The 18,243-nt window shown below is 38.5% G+C and overlaps 1 protein-coding gene across 3 annotated transcripts in view; it reads left to right on the forward strand.

Moving 5' to 3' along the window:
* The window catches only part of NEBL (nebulette), a 382,588-nt gene that overhangs the window by 323,324 nt on the left and 41,021 nt on the right, over positions 1-18,243 (forward strand). Inside the window, exons 12-17 of one of the 3 annotated variants that reach the window (XM_054725859.1) lie at positions 2,962-3,072; positions 6,080-6,190; positions 8,433-8,543; positions 13,949-14,059; positions 14,228-14,338; positions 17,464-17,568. The exons of the other annotated variants lie outside the window; for them this stretch is intronic. Coding sequence (XP_054581834.1) covers positions 2,962-3,072; positions 6,080-6,190; positions 8,433-8,543; positions 13,949-14,059; positions 14,228-14,338; positions 17,464-17,568 — 660 coding nt within the window. The remainder of the gene's footprint in view (positions 1-2,961; positions 3,073-6,079; positions 6,191-8,432; positions 8,544-13,948; positions 14,060-14,227; positions 14,339-17,463; positions 17,569-18,243) is intronic. 3 annotated transcript variants of the gene reach the window in all.

The following is an 18,243-nucleotide window of genomic DNA, read 5'->3' on the forward strand; positions in this document are numbered from 1 at the left end:
GGAGAAATGAGAACTCCAGACAATAAAACTCTCATAGGGATTTCAAAATCATTCTAGATGCTATTTGTTGAGGGGTTATAATTCATCTTCTCAGAAAAAGGGCCCTCAGATATGACTGTGGCTTATTGAATAATCTTCAGTTGTTTAATTTTTTCTTCAAGCAAGAGAAGAGAAAATAATTACTTATATTTTTCACCTTCTTAAGCCAATTAAAATACCCCAAAACATATAGATATGTGCTTCTCAAAAAATCAATGGGAAAATTAGACTCAATTGTCTTAATTTACATGAACTGCTCAGTTTATCTTTTTTTCCATTGAGGACGGTCCTCCGAAAGAGGAAAGATCCCCATGTTCAGATTTCACTGTGTAGATGACAAGGACTTCCACGGCGCCCTCAGCACTGAAAAAGTGCTATTCATTCGGCGTGGCAGGTTCCCTTGTGCAGATCTTGAAGTCTGATAGATAGCACTTGGCTTTTACCATTGCTGTGGCCACACAGCACAAGAGGAAAATTAAATATTAAGAACTGACAAAATAAAATCAGTCAAGTGAACTTCATTTGCAGAGGCTAAGACATGTTTCCCTTCAATTACAGCCATTGGCTATTAGATTTTTAGGCTCAGCATTATGTTTCTGCTTATCAGGGCTTAAGGAGAAAGAAATCTTTCAACAGAAAATAACTTGGGATCAAATTTATACTATAATGATTTATAGTATGAAATGTATTCTATGTAATTTAGCATATAAATTTTATGCTAGAAAAACAAAATGTCTAAACATGTTAGACAAAATTGGATATGAAAAATGTATTTAAATTCAGGACCAATGAATTAGATACAAAGTGTTGATGTTTATTACTAAGAGATCAACTTGACCATGAGCTTCTTGGGGAGCCTCTTATGTGTAAAGCTTAAGTGTTGATCATCTCAGGAAAAGCCACTCATGTTTTTGTTATAGCCTATAATTATGGTTCTCTCGCTTTCTTCTAATGCCAGGTATAGGATGAATCACTGTGTGCTAGGAGAAATCTCTAAATCTGGTTTTGAAAAGTTATTTGTCTTCTGTTTCACAGATAAAGCTCTCCTAACAAAAAGCATGCTAAAGCCACCCCCTCCACTTCCTTAGTAATGTACAAATCTCCTTAGTCATATATTAGCCAGTTTTAGTTATCATCAACCTTCCTTAATGACTTAAGTCAAATAATTGTTTTTCAGAAGAGAAGGGGTTTTTGAAGTGAAGTATCTGAAATAATATAAATGCACACATATTTGTATTTCACTTTTTTAAAGACTCATTTTGGGCCTGGAAATGCCCTACATCAGGGGTCCTCAAACTTTTTAAACAGGGGGCCAGTTCACTGTCCCTCAGACCGTTGGAGGGCCGGACTATAGTTTAAAAAAAACTATGAACAAATTCCTATGCACACTGCACATATCTTATTTTGAAGTAAAAAAAACAAAACGGCAAAAAACACCTGCATGTGGCCCGCGGGCCGTGGTTTGAGGACGCCTGCCCTAGATTGAGCCCTATAGGACAACTTTTCATTATTGTTCTTTGGTACGTCTATAGTTCCTTTAACTCAGAATGTTCTCAATGCACCTTCTTACCTAGCTTTGTTAGTTTTAGTATTTATGGAACATCCATTGTGGATTTTTCTCTGACTGTTCCTAGATTTGTTTTTTTTTTTTTTTTAAATATATTTTATTGATTTTTTACAGAGAGGAAGGGAGAGGGATAGAGAGTTAGAAACATCGATGAGAGAGAATCATCGATCAGCTGCCTCCTGCACACTCCCTACTGGGGATGTGCCCACAACCAAGGTACATGCCCTTGACCGGAATCGAACCCGGGACCCTTGAGTCTGCAGGCCGACGCTCTATCCACTGAGCCAAACTGGTCAGGGCTGTTCCTAGATTTGTTAAATATGTAACACAAATGTAGGGGAGGAGACGGCCTATTCTCCTACCCTCCCTTGTGGTATGGAGAATTTCTTTCTCTAATTGCCTATCTCTGTAATAAGTACATAATGAACCTGGAAGTAGCTTTTCATTTTGCATTTATGGCAATCTCATGCAGAATTTATTTTTATCTTGGTGATTCAATTTGAATCAAATATTTAGCTGGTAAATTTTGGCTCTTGTTTGGTAAATATTTCACATGAGTGGATATTTTTGTTATTTATAATGTCTTTATAGTCATAAACTGTGGGTTATTATTGACTTGCAAATGTGTGGAGTTTAGAAAATCATAACCGATGGGTGTCAGAGTGTCAGAAGGACAGGTGTGGGTGTGGATTTAGGCTCTCCACGATCACTGTCGGCATCTTTCATTTCTTACTGGGAACACTTAAAGAATCATTTATCAGGTTCAAGATAAGATTCTCCTCACAGTGTAACTTCATTCGTATCAAACTCTATAGATGGTAGAGAAATATTCTCAGTGCCAAAATCAGTAAAAGAAAACCTTCTCCTCCTGCCTCCATTACATTTTATAAATTGTCTTTTATGAATTCACAAAACACGGACAGTGAGAAGGATGATGAGGACATGAACATTAATGCTGCTTTGGTTGGAATGGGCTTCCATGCTGCCAGATTTTTTTTCTCGTGGATGGGTCTACTCCTTATTGAGTGAACCAGTCAGGTGGTCCAATCACAAAGCCAACTTTCGTGGTTCTCCTCCACAAATGGGCTGATGTCAAACAATAACAGACCATAAGATGTTAAGCAGCCTCACTCAGCATGCTTTCCCAGAGAGAGTTGGTACTTGAAGATTCTGCTGTTTGTAGAATTCTTAAATTTATGATAAAGCTGGAGTTATTTCCCTGTTGATAAGAAGATTGAGGTGGTAAGATTACATAAGAAAAATATCAATTTTATTCTGGGGACTCTTGTTCTAATATCTTTTCAACAGTCACTAGTATTTTGTTGGTTTAAAAATTATGTGATCTTATTTAACAGAGAGTTTACAGAGAGGATTTTGAGAGAGAGATTAAAGGAAGGTCATCACTGGATTTAGACAAGACTCCAGAATTTCTACATGTAAAGTACATCACCAACTTACTGAAGGAGGTATGATCCTGATATTTACCATTATTGCAACAGAAATTAAAAACTGAAGAAATAACCCTGGAAGTATTTATTTAACAATTCTCTATTAATTCAATGAATTTCAGATATTAATCTGTTACTTTTTCCCTCACTTTGACCTTTACTAATAGAGTTTTTAATATTCATATTAGAACCAGCTTTGTCTCGAACTTCCCTTGCAGCATTCTCATGATAGCGATATTAGAAATAAGGTGCTCGTGTGTGAAGGTCTGGATAAATGCTACATTATTTGTAAGTGGTTTGTGTTCTGAGTGGGGAAAGATATATTTAGCATATAGAACACAGGAACTTGTGTCCATTTTTTATTTTATTTTTTATTTTATTTTTTAAAAATATATTTTATTGATTTTTTACAGAGAAGAAGGGAGAGGAATAGAGAGTTAGAGTTAGAGTTAGAAACATGGATGAGAGAGAAAGATCGATTCAGCTGCCTCTTGCACACTCCCTACTGGGGATGTGCCCGCAACCAAGGTACATGCCCTTGACCGGAATCGAACCTGGGACCCTTGAGTCCGCAGGCCGATGCTCTATCCACTGAGCCAAACCGGTTAGGGCTCCATTTTTTATTTTATTCTCGGCAGGATTTCCCCCCAAACTTAGTGGTGCATTTGGCTCACAATTAGTGTATGAAACTTATTGAGCATTAAAGTCCTCAAATCTAATAAAAATACCATGCTCACTGTCTATCCCTTTAAAAGTTTTGTCTTCTTTTTTTTTTTTTTTAGTTTTTTTAAATTAAATCTTTATTTTTGAAAGTATTACATATGTCCCCCCCCCCCATTGGCCCCTTCTACCCACCCCTGTCCCCCACCCCAGGCTTTCTCCACCCTATTGTCTGTGTCCATGGATTATGCATATATGCATACAATTTATTTGGTTGATCTCTTCACTCCCACCCACCCACCCACCCCTACCTTCCCTCTGAGTAGATTTATTTAAAAATGGCTACAAAGTAACTTGGAGCTCTTCCAACTCTCTATTTAAATATATTCTTTTTACATCAAGGGAAAGCATTAAAGAACTCCATTTCATCCTGAATTTTGAACTGACGAAATTATTCCTGAATGAAATGTCTTAAACCAGTGAAATAAGTGTGTATAATTACCTACATAGAAGTGCATCATTTTAAAAATGAAGTGCCAATTGGGCTTTATCATTTAACTGCTTTTACACATTTAATGTGATTCACTGTTGTAATATATGTTGGGCTGTAATAGGTGTATAATTTATGGAAGAGTTCTTTTGCTACCTTATCTTTGCTCACTTTCATTACTATAAAGTATTTTGAAGTTGAAAGCTAATCAAGTGGCGACTTCCTGCTATTATTGATTTCCATTTAAAAAATATTTACTGTTGCCCAGCTGGTGTGGCTCAGTTGGTTGAGTGTCATCCCATGCATCAAGAGGTCACCATTTCAATTCCCAGTCAGGGCACATGCCTGGGTTTCCCGCCTGATTCCCAGTAGGGGGCGTGCAAGAGGCAGCTGATTGATGTTTCTCTCTTATTGATATTTCTATCTCACTCTCCTTATCTCTTCCTCTCCCTCTAAAAATCAACAAGAGCATATTTTAAAAACATAAAAAATATCCACTACTTATGTGATTTTTTTAAAAGGGGAATCCTTTCATAATTTACATACAAATGACAACGTGAGCTCTATTTTGAGATCCATAAATAACTTTAATAGAATATTATTACCTTTTTCTTTTCTTCTTCTTTATGAGTGAATCTTTTAAATTTTTTTTTGATTTATTGATTCAGCATGTATAGGATAGAAAAAGGCCCAGAAGTCTATAATTAAAAATCTTTTAATTAAGTTATAGAGATGTCTAATTTTAAAAATGTACTTTCAGTCACTTAATGAAATTGTAACTTCCCTTTATAAGTATAGCATTTAGCTTTAAATAGTCTTTGCATTTTTAACTTTATTATGGTTTTTACATATATCTTGCTGTTTAGAGTGTTCAAAATATCATCTTATGCTGCATTTCATTTGATTCTCACAATTAGCCTTTAACATTGGTAGATCAGTATTTTAATTTTAATTTTGTCCATGTGGAAATCAAGGTCAGTTACTTAAAGTCTTCTTGAAGGTCGCATGACCAAATTATTAAAGTAACTCTTTTCTCCAAGTCATTTGACGCTAGAGCTCTTTCCAAATTTACATGCAGGTCATTACAATGTCTTGTAGGCTATTAGTTAAGCAGAGCACCAGCTAGCTTCATTATAGTGGACAAAGAGAAAATAACATGAAGTAAACCCTAGAATTAACTGAAACATGGTTGCTTATCACTAAAGGAAGTTTCATCTTTCATAAGTACAACTTAGTCAAATTGGACTAAGATATTATTTTCATAACACGTAAGAAAACAAGAAATTCATTAGTACAAAAAACTCAAGTTATTACACGTGTTAGTAAAAATATTTAGATGTACTTAAAATATAATATTAAAATAGGTGAGATTCAAACATTATATTATTAACCAATTAGGAAATTATTTAGTTTTATGAGCTTTGAATAAAATGGAAACTTATTTTAAAACTTTGGCTACATCAATCCTTTTGATTTTGTAATTTTTCATTCTTTTCAACTATGTTCTTTTGGTGATTCTTATTTCATAGGCAGTTTTTGAAAAATACTTCAAAAAATAAGTAAGAAGCATGTATTCCTAAGATCTTCCTCACCATTTAAAGGAAAGACATTTAAAAAGTGTGGCACCAATATGGTACCAAAGTATATCGGAAGAAAAGATAAAAGGGAAAAGACTGATAATATTGGAAGCCACTCTAAACATGTTTAAAAGAGAAACTTTCTGTAGGAAATAAGGAGCATGAATGCTCAGGAGTCTGATTCATTCCTTTCTAGAAATAGTTTCTCCTTTCTGTGGTTTCTAGAAAATAAGTAAAACCGTGTAAAGATTAAAGAGATTCCCAATAAACTTCAAATTGTATTATTCTTGTCTCATAGAAGGAATATAGAAAAGATTTGGAAAATGAAATAAAAGGGAAAGGAATGGAACTTAATTCAGAAGTTCTTGATATTCAAAGAGCAAAACGAGCATCTGAAATGGCTAGTGAGGTGAGTATATTTCTTTTACACCTGGGAATGTATGAATTTTTAGCTGATTTGTTATCTATAAATCTTTTCAAAGATTTTGTATTTTTAATAGGTACAAATATAAATATAATAGATATTTTATGTACATATATATATATATTCTATATATTCCACAACTTTTATGTGTAAGATGATTATGAGTAGCTATATCCTAGTAGTCTTTTCCTAATCAATGAATTTTTTGAAAAATATATTTTTATTGACTTCAGAGAGAGGAAGGGAGAGGGAGAGAGAGATAGAAACATCAATGATGAAAGAGAATCATTGATCAGTTGCTTCCTGCACACCCTCTACTGAGGATCAAGCCCACAACCCAGGCATGTGCCCTTGCCAGAATCGAACCCAGGACCTTTCAGTCCACAGACTGATTCTCTATCCACTGAGCCAAACCAGCCAGGGCTCAATGAATTTTTAAAATGATGCTCATTAACTTCTTTTTATGTGGTATGAGAAAAATGACTATTTACCCATTTTAGAGACAAATCTATATTATAAACCATTATAAGTTTATGAGCTACAACTTGATCTTTTAAGTAAGTAAAAGGCAGAAGATTAGGGAGTTGTGTTATCACGGTCTAGTGGTAACTGTAGCTTAAATGTTCATGTGCTGACAAACCAACTCTCTCAATCCTTGCCTAGAATGCTGCATGAGTCTACTTAAATCTCTTTATTAACATGAAAGTGGCCACTGCTCACTTACATGAAATTTGGTATCAAACAATGGCACTGTGCTTTGAGGAGAATATAGCTGAATTTAGCAGTGAAAAAAATCCAAAGCTTTATACCCATTTATTAATAAGCTGTTGCAATGATGACCCTGTTAGTCAGATTGCAAATGACAGAAACCCAACTCAGACTGGGTTGAGCAACAAAGGAAATGTTTTGGGTTATGACTAGAGAAGTCCAAAGATCAGGTTTCCTTCAGCTTGGAATTCAAATGTTTCTCTTCCTCATTCTTAGTTCCATTATCTTCTCTGTTGCTTCACTGTTGGGAGGCTGTCTCTAAGTGATGGCCCCTCTGAATGACAAGATAACTATATTTGTGGCCAGTAATCCCAGTGGGAAGTGAGCATCTGAATTCTTATAGTTATAATTTAAGTCCGAGGATTGAATCTCACCGAATCAGCTTCTATCCTGTGCCCACTCCTGACCCAGTCATTGTGTCTAAGGTCAGGGAACTGTAATGTGCTGGTGCCCTCAGATGGTTCTCCTGGTCACCCACTTGTATGGTTAATGTCCTGGGTAGTTTAAAATATTCTAAGTCATTACGTATTTTAAAAAATTTACATTCATCTCTGACCATATTCATGTTCTTTAAATAAATTAAAGAAACCATTAAAAGCATTCTAGTGGATTTAAAAATGTATGTGGGGAGTAGGAAAATCAACCAACCGAAAGTGTATGGATTGAGTGGGGTTACAGGTAATTCCTGAAAAGAAAATTATGGAACTTTTTGCCAGAAGAAGGAGGAATGGATGCTAGTCAGGCAAAAACAATGGATGTTCACTATCATCTTTGGCTAATATTATCATTGCATATTCCTACATTAATACTTTTCTGCAAATTCATTTATTATGGTGATATATCCAGTGTAGATTTACAAATACAATTCTTTGTCATAACATTTGGAAAAACTTGTCTTGAACTCTCAATGGCAGAGTCTAGGCAGATGCAGTTGAATGGCAAGATGGTGACTGGAGCAGCAATAAATCAGGTCTTAGTGTAGAGGTATAGGAATAAAAGACCAGAAGAAGCTATCGGTTGTTGAATACTCCTCACAGTGATCCTTCATTAGGAATCATTACCCCCTTTTGCCTATTAGTAAACCAGAAATGTTAAGAAACATTCCAGTGTCACCCAGCGGTCAAGGCCTCAAAGTCAGTCTTTTTACAACACCCACTCACTTAAACCTGCCTCCCTGTCCGCCAGACCCCAGGACAGTTGTCAGTGAAGATTCTCACTGCCTTTTCACAGTAAAAGCCTTCAGAACTTCATATACTTTTCTTCAGTGAGAATAGTGATTAGAGTTCTAAGAGGTTCAGAGACTTTAGTTCTAGGTGATCGTTCATAGCACTTAAGTAAGCTGTGGTGTTTTCTTTTTCTTTTCTTAATAAATATGTTTAGCCATTTTTTTGTATCATTGAATACAAACATATGATTGTCCCCTGAGTGTCTGAATGTTGTAAATATTGCTGTTTTTCAGAAAGAATACAAGAAAGACCTGGAGTCAGAAATTAAAGGGAAAGGAATGCAAGTTGGCATTGATACCCTTGAAATACAACATGCCAAAAAAGCTTCAGAGATAGCTTCAGAGGTGAGTAGAATAAGTGATGCAGACCTAGAGAATCATATTTCAGAGCTTAACAAATCATATTAGCAACTTGATTAGTGCCTGGAATGTTGCAAAGCTTTCTGTGACTAGTTTAACAGTTTGGAATAGAAACCATTTCGAATCATCATGCTTATTTGAAAACTTACAGTTTCTGTTTGGCTCATTTCCTTTAAATATATCAAAGAATATTTGGGGGAAGGCATTTTAATATAACAAACACACACGTGTGCATGCACACACATCTTACCATATCCTATAATGCAACAAATTTCCCGTTAATCTAGGCTATGCTAAATGTTTTCATACTGCTTTTTCTTTAAGGATGGATCATGTGCTACTTTCCATTTCTGTATCCAACTTTCTGAGCAGAGTTTGAAAATCACAGATGAAGACTCTAACATGTCATTGATAGCCATTTCTGTGTGATTTGGTTGCAGGTCTTTAAAATATCTGTTGACCTCATCACCATTCCTGTAATTTCTACAGTCAGCATTTGGGGTTGGGGTATTATATGTCATCAATGACAATGTTCTTTTGTCTAATACCATTTCCTCTTCGTGTAATACATGTAATCTCAGGATGTTAATTTAGGAGTTTTGGCTTAGATGCAATGATATGATACATATCAGGTAACAAAGTTGTAGGAGTCAGACTATATGTGTATTTTTCAAAGGAAATACTCCAGAATTGGTTCCATACCTCTTGAACTTCCCCCCAAACTTTCAAGAATATAAAAGGGTTGGTGGATTGGAGAGTAGTTGGGAAGAGATGATTTTGTGAGAAATATATGTAAAGAGAAAGTTGGGGGTACAGGTTAAGGGGCGCTACTTATCTCCCAGCTGATAATGGGGACGCTTCAGTGGAGCTGCTCTGAGAGATATAACATGGCACTTGCAGTGAGAAGAGCTGGCTCAGGGTTGACTCCCACTCTGGACATCTGGAGGGTGGAGGTAGCTTACTCATAACCAGGGGAGTGACTGCCAGGGGGATGGGATGGCCATAATTGGTTTAGATAAAGAGAATGGGGTTGGCATAGAATTCTTGACCAATATTGGTTCCATTTAGAAATGGCAGAGGGGAAATATATGCTGAACAAGTCTTACAAACCTCCTTTCACCCTGACCCTAATTCTTGTCTCTTCTTGAGAGATAGCCATTTTTATAAATTTGTTGTAGAGCTTTCTCTAGTATTTATGTATATACTAGAGGCCTGGTGCATGAAATTCATGCACAGGTAGTGTCCCTAGGCCTGGCTGGTGATCAGGGCTGATCGGGGCCTTTTGGCTGCCGGCTGGGGCCTTCCTTCATTCCACGCCATCCCCTGGTGTTCAGTGTATGTCATAGCGAGTGATCAAACTCCCAGTCTCCTGAGGGGACTCTTTGTATATTAGCCTTTTATATATATAGATGGAACATAAATTTGTACACAGATTTAAAAACTTAACATGTACTAGTACTTTGTTCTGTGCTTGCTTTTCTCACTTAATATTATAGACCCTTTCCCATGTCACTTCATATAATTCTTCCTCGTTCTTATTAAAAAATTAAGTGTTCTATAACATAGATGTAAAGATGTAACTATTTACCTTTTGGTGTTTCATAGGTATTATCACATGTAGATGACATATACAATGTATTATAACAGGGACTTAACATTACATGCCCAAACCAGCATTCTTAATTTTTTCTCAGATCTGCTTCCTTCTTCCACCTCCTTCTTAGCAAAGGGTGTCAGTGACATCCCATAAGTCACTTTGATTCAGTTGTCAGCAAATTTTATTGACTCCACCCCCATAATGGTTTCCTAAAACCATCTCCTTCTCCCCACCCTTATCCAAGCTACCATCTCTACTACCTAGATTATTGCAATAGATTCCTAACCAGAATTTGCCCCCTTAGTATTCATTCTCTGCTATCAGCCAGAACAATCCTTGAAGAATTAAATTATGTTACTTTCCCCACTCATGTTCAGCATAGACATCATACTCCTTGCTTTGGTGTTCAAGCTCTTCCTCCTGCCCATTCTCATACTGCACCATTCTTCCCTGTTCATCATGCTACAGCCTCACAGGCTTCCAGTTTGTGTCTCCACAGGTTTTAGGGTCTCTATACAGCTTTCTTGTCTTCCTGAAAGTCCTTCCCCTGGTCTTTTACATGGTTGGTTCTTTCTTGTACTTTTTTTTATTATTTACTAGAGGCCCGGTGCACGAAATTCCTGCATGGGGGGGGGGAGGATGGTCCCTCAGCCTGGCCTGCACCCTCTCCAATCCGGGACCCCTCAGGGGATGTCCAACTGCCTCTCGCAATCCGGGACCACTGACTCCTAACCGCTTGCCTGCCTGCCTTCCTGATCGCCCCTAACCGCCTCTGCCTCGCCCTGCACCTGGGACCCAGGATTCCCTCCTCTGGCCAGTCACAGGCACCTGGGACCTGGGCTTCCCACCCTCTGGTCGGCCGCAGGCACCCTGGACCCGGGCCAGCGTCGCCCGGGCTGGCCGCAGCAGCAGGGGACCATGGGCGGGCAGCTTGTCCCTCTCCCAGGCCGCAGGTGCAGACACAGCCGCTGGTGCCCGGTACCATGGGGCAGGCGGCTTGTCCCTCCCCCAGGTCTCAGGTGCAGCTGCTGGTGCCTGGGACTGTGGGAACCATGGGGCGTGTGATTGTCCCTCTCCCGGGCCACAGGCGCAGGTGCAGCCTCTAGTGCCTGGGACCGTGGGGCGTGCGGCTTGTCCCTCTCCCTGGCCATAGGTGCAGGCGCAGCTGCTGGCACCTGGGACCACGGGGCAGGTGGCTTGTACCTCTCCTGGGCCGCAAGCGCAGCCGTTGACACCCAGGACCACAGGGTGGGTGGCTTGTCCCTCTCCCGGACTGCAGCCTGACTGGTCCCCATTCCTCTCTTGTGAGCTCATTTGTGCCTGGCTGGTCCCCATTCCTCTCTCCCCAGTGTTGAGTGTCTGAGCCATTAAGGCATGATGGTGTGAGGGCGTGACAACCATTTGCATATTAGCTCTTTATTACATAGGATTTATTAGATTAATAGTACTTTCTTATGGCGATCTCCCTAGATTTCTGAATAACTAACTATCCAGGTACTATCAAATAACTACTTATAAGTTTCTGAAGTTTTTGTTATTTTGAGGAGAGGGTGACATCCACTATTAGTTCAAGGTACTGGATTGGAGTATGCTGCAGTGGAAAATCAAGGCTGCAGAAGATTTTTCAAAATTATCCTCATGAGACTGAGAGCTGAGGCTAAAAAAAAAAAGCATCCTTTTACTGGAGAAAAGAATATGGAAAGAACAAACTTTTTTTTATCTAAAGAACAGGCTTCTATGATGCATTACTTTTATGAAAGCTTGAATGTCATGTCTTTCCTTAGTAGGTAATAGATTAGTTTATTCATTTATATGCTGATTTATATTTCTCTGTGTACCTTGGGATTATATAATAAGAAAAAGGTACAAATTTAGTTATTAAGAACCTAGGGGAAAAACAGGCATAGAGGAGTCAGCTGTATTATGGTTACATGTAGCCCAAATCAATTTTGGAGATGTAGTTATCTTTGCAATCCAAAAGTCTCATTTGCATATAATCATATACATGTCCCATTTTGCCCAATTGTCAGATTATCAAATCCTTTTCAATGAGAGTTTGGGACAATGCCATAGTACAATGTTCATTTTTTTAAAAAGTAAAGTCAATGTGGTATATTGTTACATGAATGATTGGTCCCCAATAGCCAAACCTTCTAGTACCTAAGGTCATGATTTTTTGATCCTGTGATTTTCTTTAGCTAATGGGACATTAGCAAAGATGATTCAGGCAGAGGCTCTGAAAAGGAATGTGCGTTGGGGCTTATTTCATGCTGTTTTAGGCCTATTCTAAGGTATTTTAGTATGCATCAATAAATAGCTGATGTAACTGGTGTCCTACATAGCCTATTTATGGGCTTTAAAATACTTTAGATTTGAAGGTTCATACTGGAAAATTAGGTAAATGACATACCTTCTACCATGGGACCTTGGTGGCCATCTATGACTAGAGCCTCAGTTCCTTAATATAATATTCTTCAAATGAAGTGTCTTGTTTTGGGGCATTCAGAGGCTTGCTAAAAATTTAGAGCTCTTTACAGACATAGTAATATTTCAATGTTATTCTTTTAAAAGTTAAGCATTATTACTTGAACTTTTATTCAGAAAATTGAAACTGAGACTCTGAGTAAAAATAGGCAGATTTATGACTGGAAGAAAGGAAAAATATAATATTTCTGTGAGATTGAGATTTTTATTGACAGCTTCTCTAAATTTAGCACTACATCATAAACAAGCATGGCAGCATTTTCTTTAAATTAGAGAATCTATAAATCTAGAATCTATAAATCTAGAGTGAACACAATGGGAAATAATTGTTTTGGAAGAAGTGTAATTAGATATTGTCAATAGCATTTTTCTTTTAATAAAATTTTTCTTTGAAGAGTAGCATGCATCCAGAAAAGAATGCAATTATAAGGGTACAGCTTGCTGAATTTTATAATCATTAGTTTTAAAGTGTGACAAGAGTCTCTTAAGACATTTGTGTGTGTAGTTTTGATATTTTGTAAGTAATAGATAATCCAACTCAAAACAGTTCAGAAAAGCAGAAAATTTACTGTTCTTGTACCAAACAGCAGAGGAATTCTTAGACATAGTTTGACATAGGACACAAACTGAGTAATTCAGTTTCGGTTTCTATCTTTCAGTTCTTAGTCAGGCTTTCTTCTTCTGCTTGCAAAGAGGCATCTAGCAGCTCCTGGAGCCACTTCCTTCATGGACAGAAGGAAAGAGAGTCGTTTGATAGCTCTCGAGGAGAAAGAATGCACCTATCCCTGAGCCAATCATGAAGAGCCAGGGATAGGTATAATGATCGATTTAAGTCCAACAGGGCCCATGCATCTGGGCAGTCTCACCCGAGCTGAGTGGCTTAGAATGGGGAGCAGTGGTAAATCGGAGCTAAAGAAGGGAAAGGGAGAGTTAGATTTCAGGGAAGCAACCAGCAATTATTCATTACAGAGCAAAAAGTGACAATTTTACAAATCCATCTTATTGATATTCATTAACTGAGTGATATATTAATCTATAATTCATCAATTTTCTCATATGGAAATAGAAAGTTTCCCCTGGATTAACTATGTTTTCTTTCTTAATTCATGTGAGTAGGAAAAAGCCTTCTGATTATGTGACTAAAATATTCCAAGTCATGTTTCTACCACAAGTTAAAATTCTAAAGTTCTATAGAAATAAAAGACATAAAGGTCCAGCATATCTCCAGAAGACATGCTTCTGATGGTGAAATGACATCAAAATTTTCAAATTATTTTGGAATTCTAATCGCATGATTTATTTTTTACAGAAAGACTATAAAAGAGATCTAGAGACTGAAATTAAAGGGAAGGGCATGCAGGTGAGCACAGACACACTTGATATCCAGAGAGCCAAGAAAGCATCCGGAATGGCCAGCCAGGTAAGAAATGAATGACATACAAAGTTTAAAACAAACATATTGAGTTGTATATAGAACGAGTACAAATGGTATTTTTCACATGTGTGGCTTTGAGATTTGAACACATAAATATCTACATTGCTCTGGAAGGTTAAGCAAAGCCCTGAAGATTACTTTTTATTCTTTTAGATAGAATATAAGAAAGATCTGGAAACAGAAATCAAAGGGAAAGGAATGCAAGTGAGCATGGACATTCCAGATATGCTTCGAGCCAAGAGGGCATCGGAAATCTATAGCCAGGTTGGTGTAGTTAAGCTGCTCAGAACAATGTATTCTAATAGCCAATCACATTGTGTTTTGTGAATTTCTATGATTGATACCTTTTTGAGGGCACTGAATTCAAAGTCAGTACACTCCATTGTAAAGGAACCATTGGCCAAACTTAATTAACTTCACTAATGAAAGGGACAACTGCCTCAGATTCAGTTCCACAGACATTATTCACTGTCAGAGCTCCTCTGCCGGAACCCCTGTTTTGTATCCAAGGACATTTAGACCTTTTTAAAAACACACCAAAAAACTCTATTGCATACTTAGCTTTAATGTTCACTATACAGAAACAAGATTACAAATGATTGTTTTTTTCCCCATTTCATAATGAGTATTATCTTTAAAATAGCTCCAACTAAAACTAAAAGTGAGTAAAACTGCGCAAAGTATAAGGTGAAAGTGAATCTATATATACTATATACATACATATAAAAGCCTAAGTGACCATTACAACTGAACGATGGGTAGCTATGCCGTACACTGAGCAGGCAGGCAGGTGAGCAGTTAGGGGCGAGCAGGCAGGCAGGCGAGCAGTTAGGGGTGAGTGGTCCCGGATTGCGAGAGGGTGCAGGCTGGGCTGAGGGACCTCTCCCCCCCACACACACACACAAATTTCATGCACTGGGCCTCTAGTATTGAATAAAAGTTAAGAACTAAGTTGTTGTTGTTTTTTTTATAATATGCCAAATTTATCCTCAGGAAAACTTGATATGGGTGAAATAATGACCACAAAATAAAATATTTAATGGAAGAAGAATTAAAATCTGATTTGAGTAAAAATTTTCATTAGTGAAATATTTCCCTGCTATAAAATTTACATGGAAAAGAATGAATCTCAATGAAAAATAAATAGTAAAAATAAATAGTAAATTTGGTTAATGGGGTTTATGCTGAAAATAACTTTTAACCAATTTTTATAAAATTCTGGTTAAAATATGAGCAAGGAATCTAAACATCTGTTGGCTGAAAAATGTGAAAATCAAGATGGCAGAGTCAGCTGTCAAAGGAGGTGTCTGCTTTTCAGCTCCATCAGATGACACAGCAGTTGGGATGGTCCTGATGTGCATGTCCATCTGTCCTCAGTGTCTCATGATGGCATGTGACTTGGAGAAGTCTCTAACTAAATCAGTTAAACTAATCCTATCTAATAAAAGAGTAATATGCAAATTGACCATCTCACCAAGACACAAGATGGCCGCCACAAGATGGCCTGCAGGGGAGGGCAGTTGTGGGAAGTTAGAGGTGACCAGGCCAGCAGAGGAGGGCTGTTGGGGGAGACCAGGCCGGCAGAAAAGGGCAGTTGGGGGAGACCAGGCCAGCAAGGGAGGGCAGTGGGGGGGGGGCCCAGGCCAGCAGGGAGGGCATTTGGGGGGGACCAGGCTTGCAGGGGAGGGCAGTTGGGGGGTCCAGGCCAGCAGGGAAGGGCAGTTGGGGGGGCCAGGCCTGCAGGTGAGAGCAGTTGGGGGGGGACCAGGCCTGCAGGGGAGGGCAGTTGGGGGGGGGGGACAAGGCCAGCAGGGGAGGGCAGTTGGGGAGGGACCCAGGCCTGCAGGGGAGGGACAGTTGGGGGGGACCCAGGCCTGCAGGGGAGGGCAGTTAGAGGGACCAGGCCAGCAGGGGAGGGCAGTTGGGGGGGAACAGGCCTGCAGGTGAGGGCAGTTGGGAGCCAGCAGTCCTGGATTGTGAGAGCGGTCGGACATCCCTCAAGGGGTCCCAGATTGGAGAGGGTGCAGGCTGGGCTGAGGGTCACCCCCCCGCCCCCGTGCATGAATTTCGTGCACCAGGCCTCTAGTATCCTAGATAAATATGTAATATAGACAAATGGCCATTTGAGTCAGTGGAGAGAAGTTGCTATCTCAGGAATACCAAGCTCATTGATTCATTAAGCAAATACTTCCAGAGCACCTGTTTACATGCAAAATTAGATATGGTTTTGCTCTTTGGGAGGTACAGGCTAATCTAATAATCAAATAACCATGCAAGGAGAGTATGACAAACCATGATATACGCTATGAGAAGGTAAAGGATTCAAGAGTAAAGGCTTTACAGAGGAGATGATGCCTCAGCTGTCAGAATTTCTGTTTTAACTTACCAGTGTTGATTTTTAAAAATTATTTTGGATACAGTGGAATTCTAGAGGATGTAATGAAGCTATGGTGCATTTCAACATGAACAATAATTACCTTTCCTAACAAGCAATAGTGTGCCATAATGGTTAACGTTACTGATTTTGGAATTAGAGTGCCTGGTTTTAACTCCTAGTTCTGACACTTCTTAGTTAATGACTCAGTTTCCCCATCTATAAGAGGGAATAATAAAATAATTTTTATTTTAAGGTACTTTTACCTTAATCAAATATATCTTTTTTTAATCCTTACCCGAGGATATGCTTTTATTGACTTTTAGAGAAAAAGGCAGAGGAAAGGCGGAGAGAGAGAGACAGAGACAGAGACAGAGACAGAGACAGAGACAGACAGACATTGATATGTGAGAGAAGCATTGACAATCAACAGGTTGTCTCCCATATATGCCCTGGCCAGGGATTGAACCCAAAACCTAGGTATGTGCCCTGACTGGGAATTGAATCCACAACCTTTTGGTGTACAGGATGACACACCAGTCAACTAAGCCACCCGGCCAGGGCTCAAATGTATCTTTATTTGAAGTAGGAAGAAGAACAGAAACCCAGAAGCACAAAAACAAGAAGGTATAGAGAGCCAGGTTACTTGCAAGAACTATGGGGCAACTGTGAACAGGGGTGGGGCTGGTCTTAAAGAATAGGTTCTAAACAAAGAGTGGCTTAGAGGTCAAGCCCTCCGGAGGCCTGGAATGGACAGGGGTGGAACCACTGCCGGAGCAGAGGTGCGGCTGCTCCCTGACTGTGGGCTTACTCTGTTAGCATACTCCCTTATTTCTGCTGTTGCATCGGCAACTGTTTTTAATCATAAGATATAACTTGCAGCCATGTGGTAGAGTAGAATTTGAAGGAGTATCACTCTCATTTTCTCTGTCCTTGTCTCATATGTGCACATGCACATGAGTATGTGTGCACACACACAGAGTTTCAGGTTGATATTAACTGTTTCTATTTCTAGAGAAAGTATAAAGATGAAGCAGAGAAGATGCTTTCTAACTTTTCTCCTGTGGCAGACACTCCTGAAATCCAGAGAATTAAGACAACTCAACAAAACATTAGTGCAGTGAGTAGCCATTATTTCTTTTTGTCGCCTCCTTGAAATTGTATTTTGTAAGGAGGACCTTCCCTCATTGTCTCATGTTTTTGCTGCATTACTTGAATTTTATATCAAATTTATTATCTTTATTTCTTTATTATGATTGTTTTAGAATTACAAATCCATTTTTTTTTAGTACAAGCTATAGTTATTTTTAACTGAATTTATTAATTTTCCCTCAGGAAAAGAGGTCTTAATCTTCTATGCATACTTTACCTTGAAGATGAAAATAGCCAGATGAAGAGATTTCCTTCCCAGTCATTGCTGATCTGCACTGATAATATATCTAGGGACTTACTAGTTTGTAACCAGTTCTTAAACTTTCATATATTTATTTTGAGCAATAGGAATTATATCAGCACCATTAATTAAGAAATTGGGCCTAAGTTTAATGGATATATGAACTTGAATTATAAAATGATAAAAACTGACCACACAGCCGGTATTTTTCTTTGTCTATTTTGTTAATCCTTACCTGAGGATATTTTTCCCATTGATTTTTACAGAGTGGAAAGGAAGGGGAGAGACAGAGAGAAACATCGATGTGAGATAGACACATTGATTGGTTGCCTTCTGCATGTGCCACAACCAGGGCCGGGGATCAAGCTGTAACCAGTATGCATCCTTGACCAGAATCAAACC

Source organism: Eptesicus fuscus, chromosome 2 (assembly GCF_027574615.1).
Source record: "Eptesicus fuscus isolate TK198812 chromosome 2, DD_ASM_mEF_20220401, whole genome shotgun sequence".
Taxonomy (NCBI): Eukaryota; Metazoa; Chordata; class Mammalia; order Chiroptera; family Vespertilionidae; genus Eptesicus; species Eptesicus fuscus.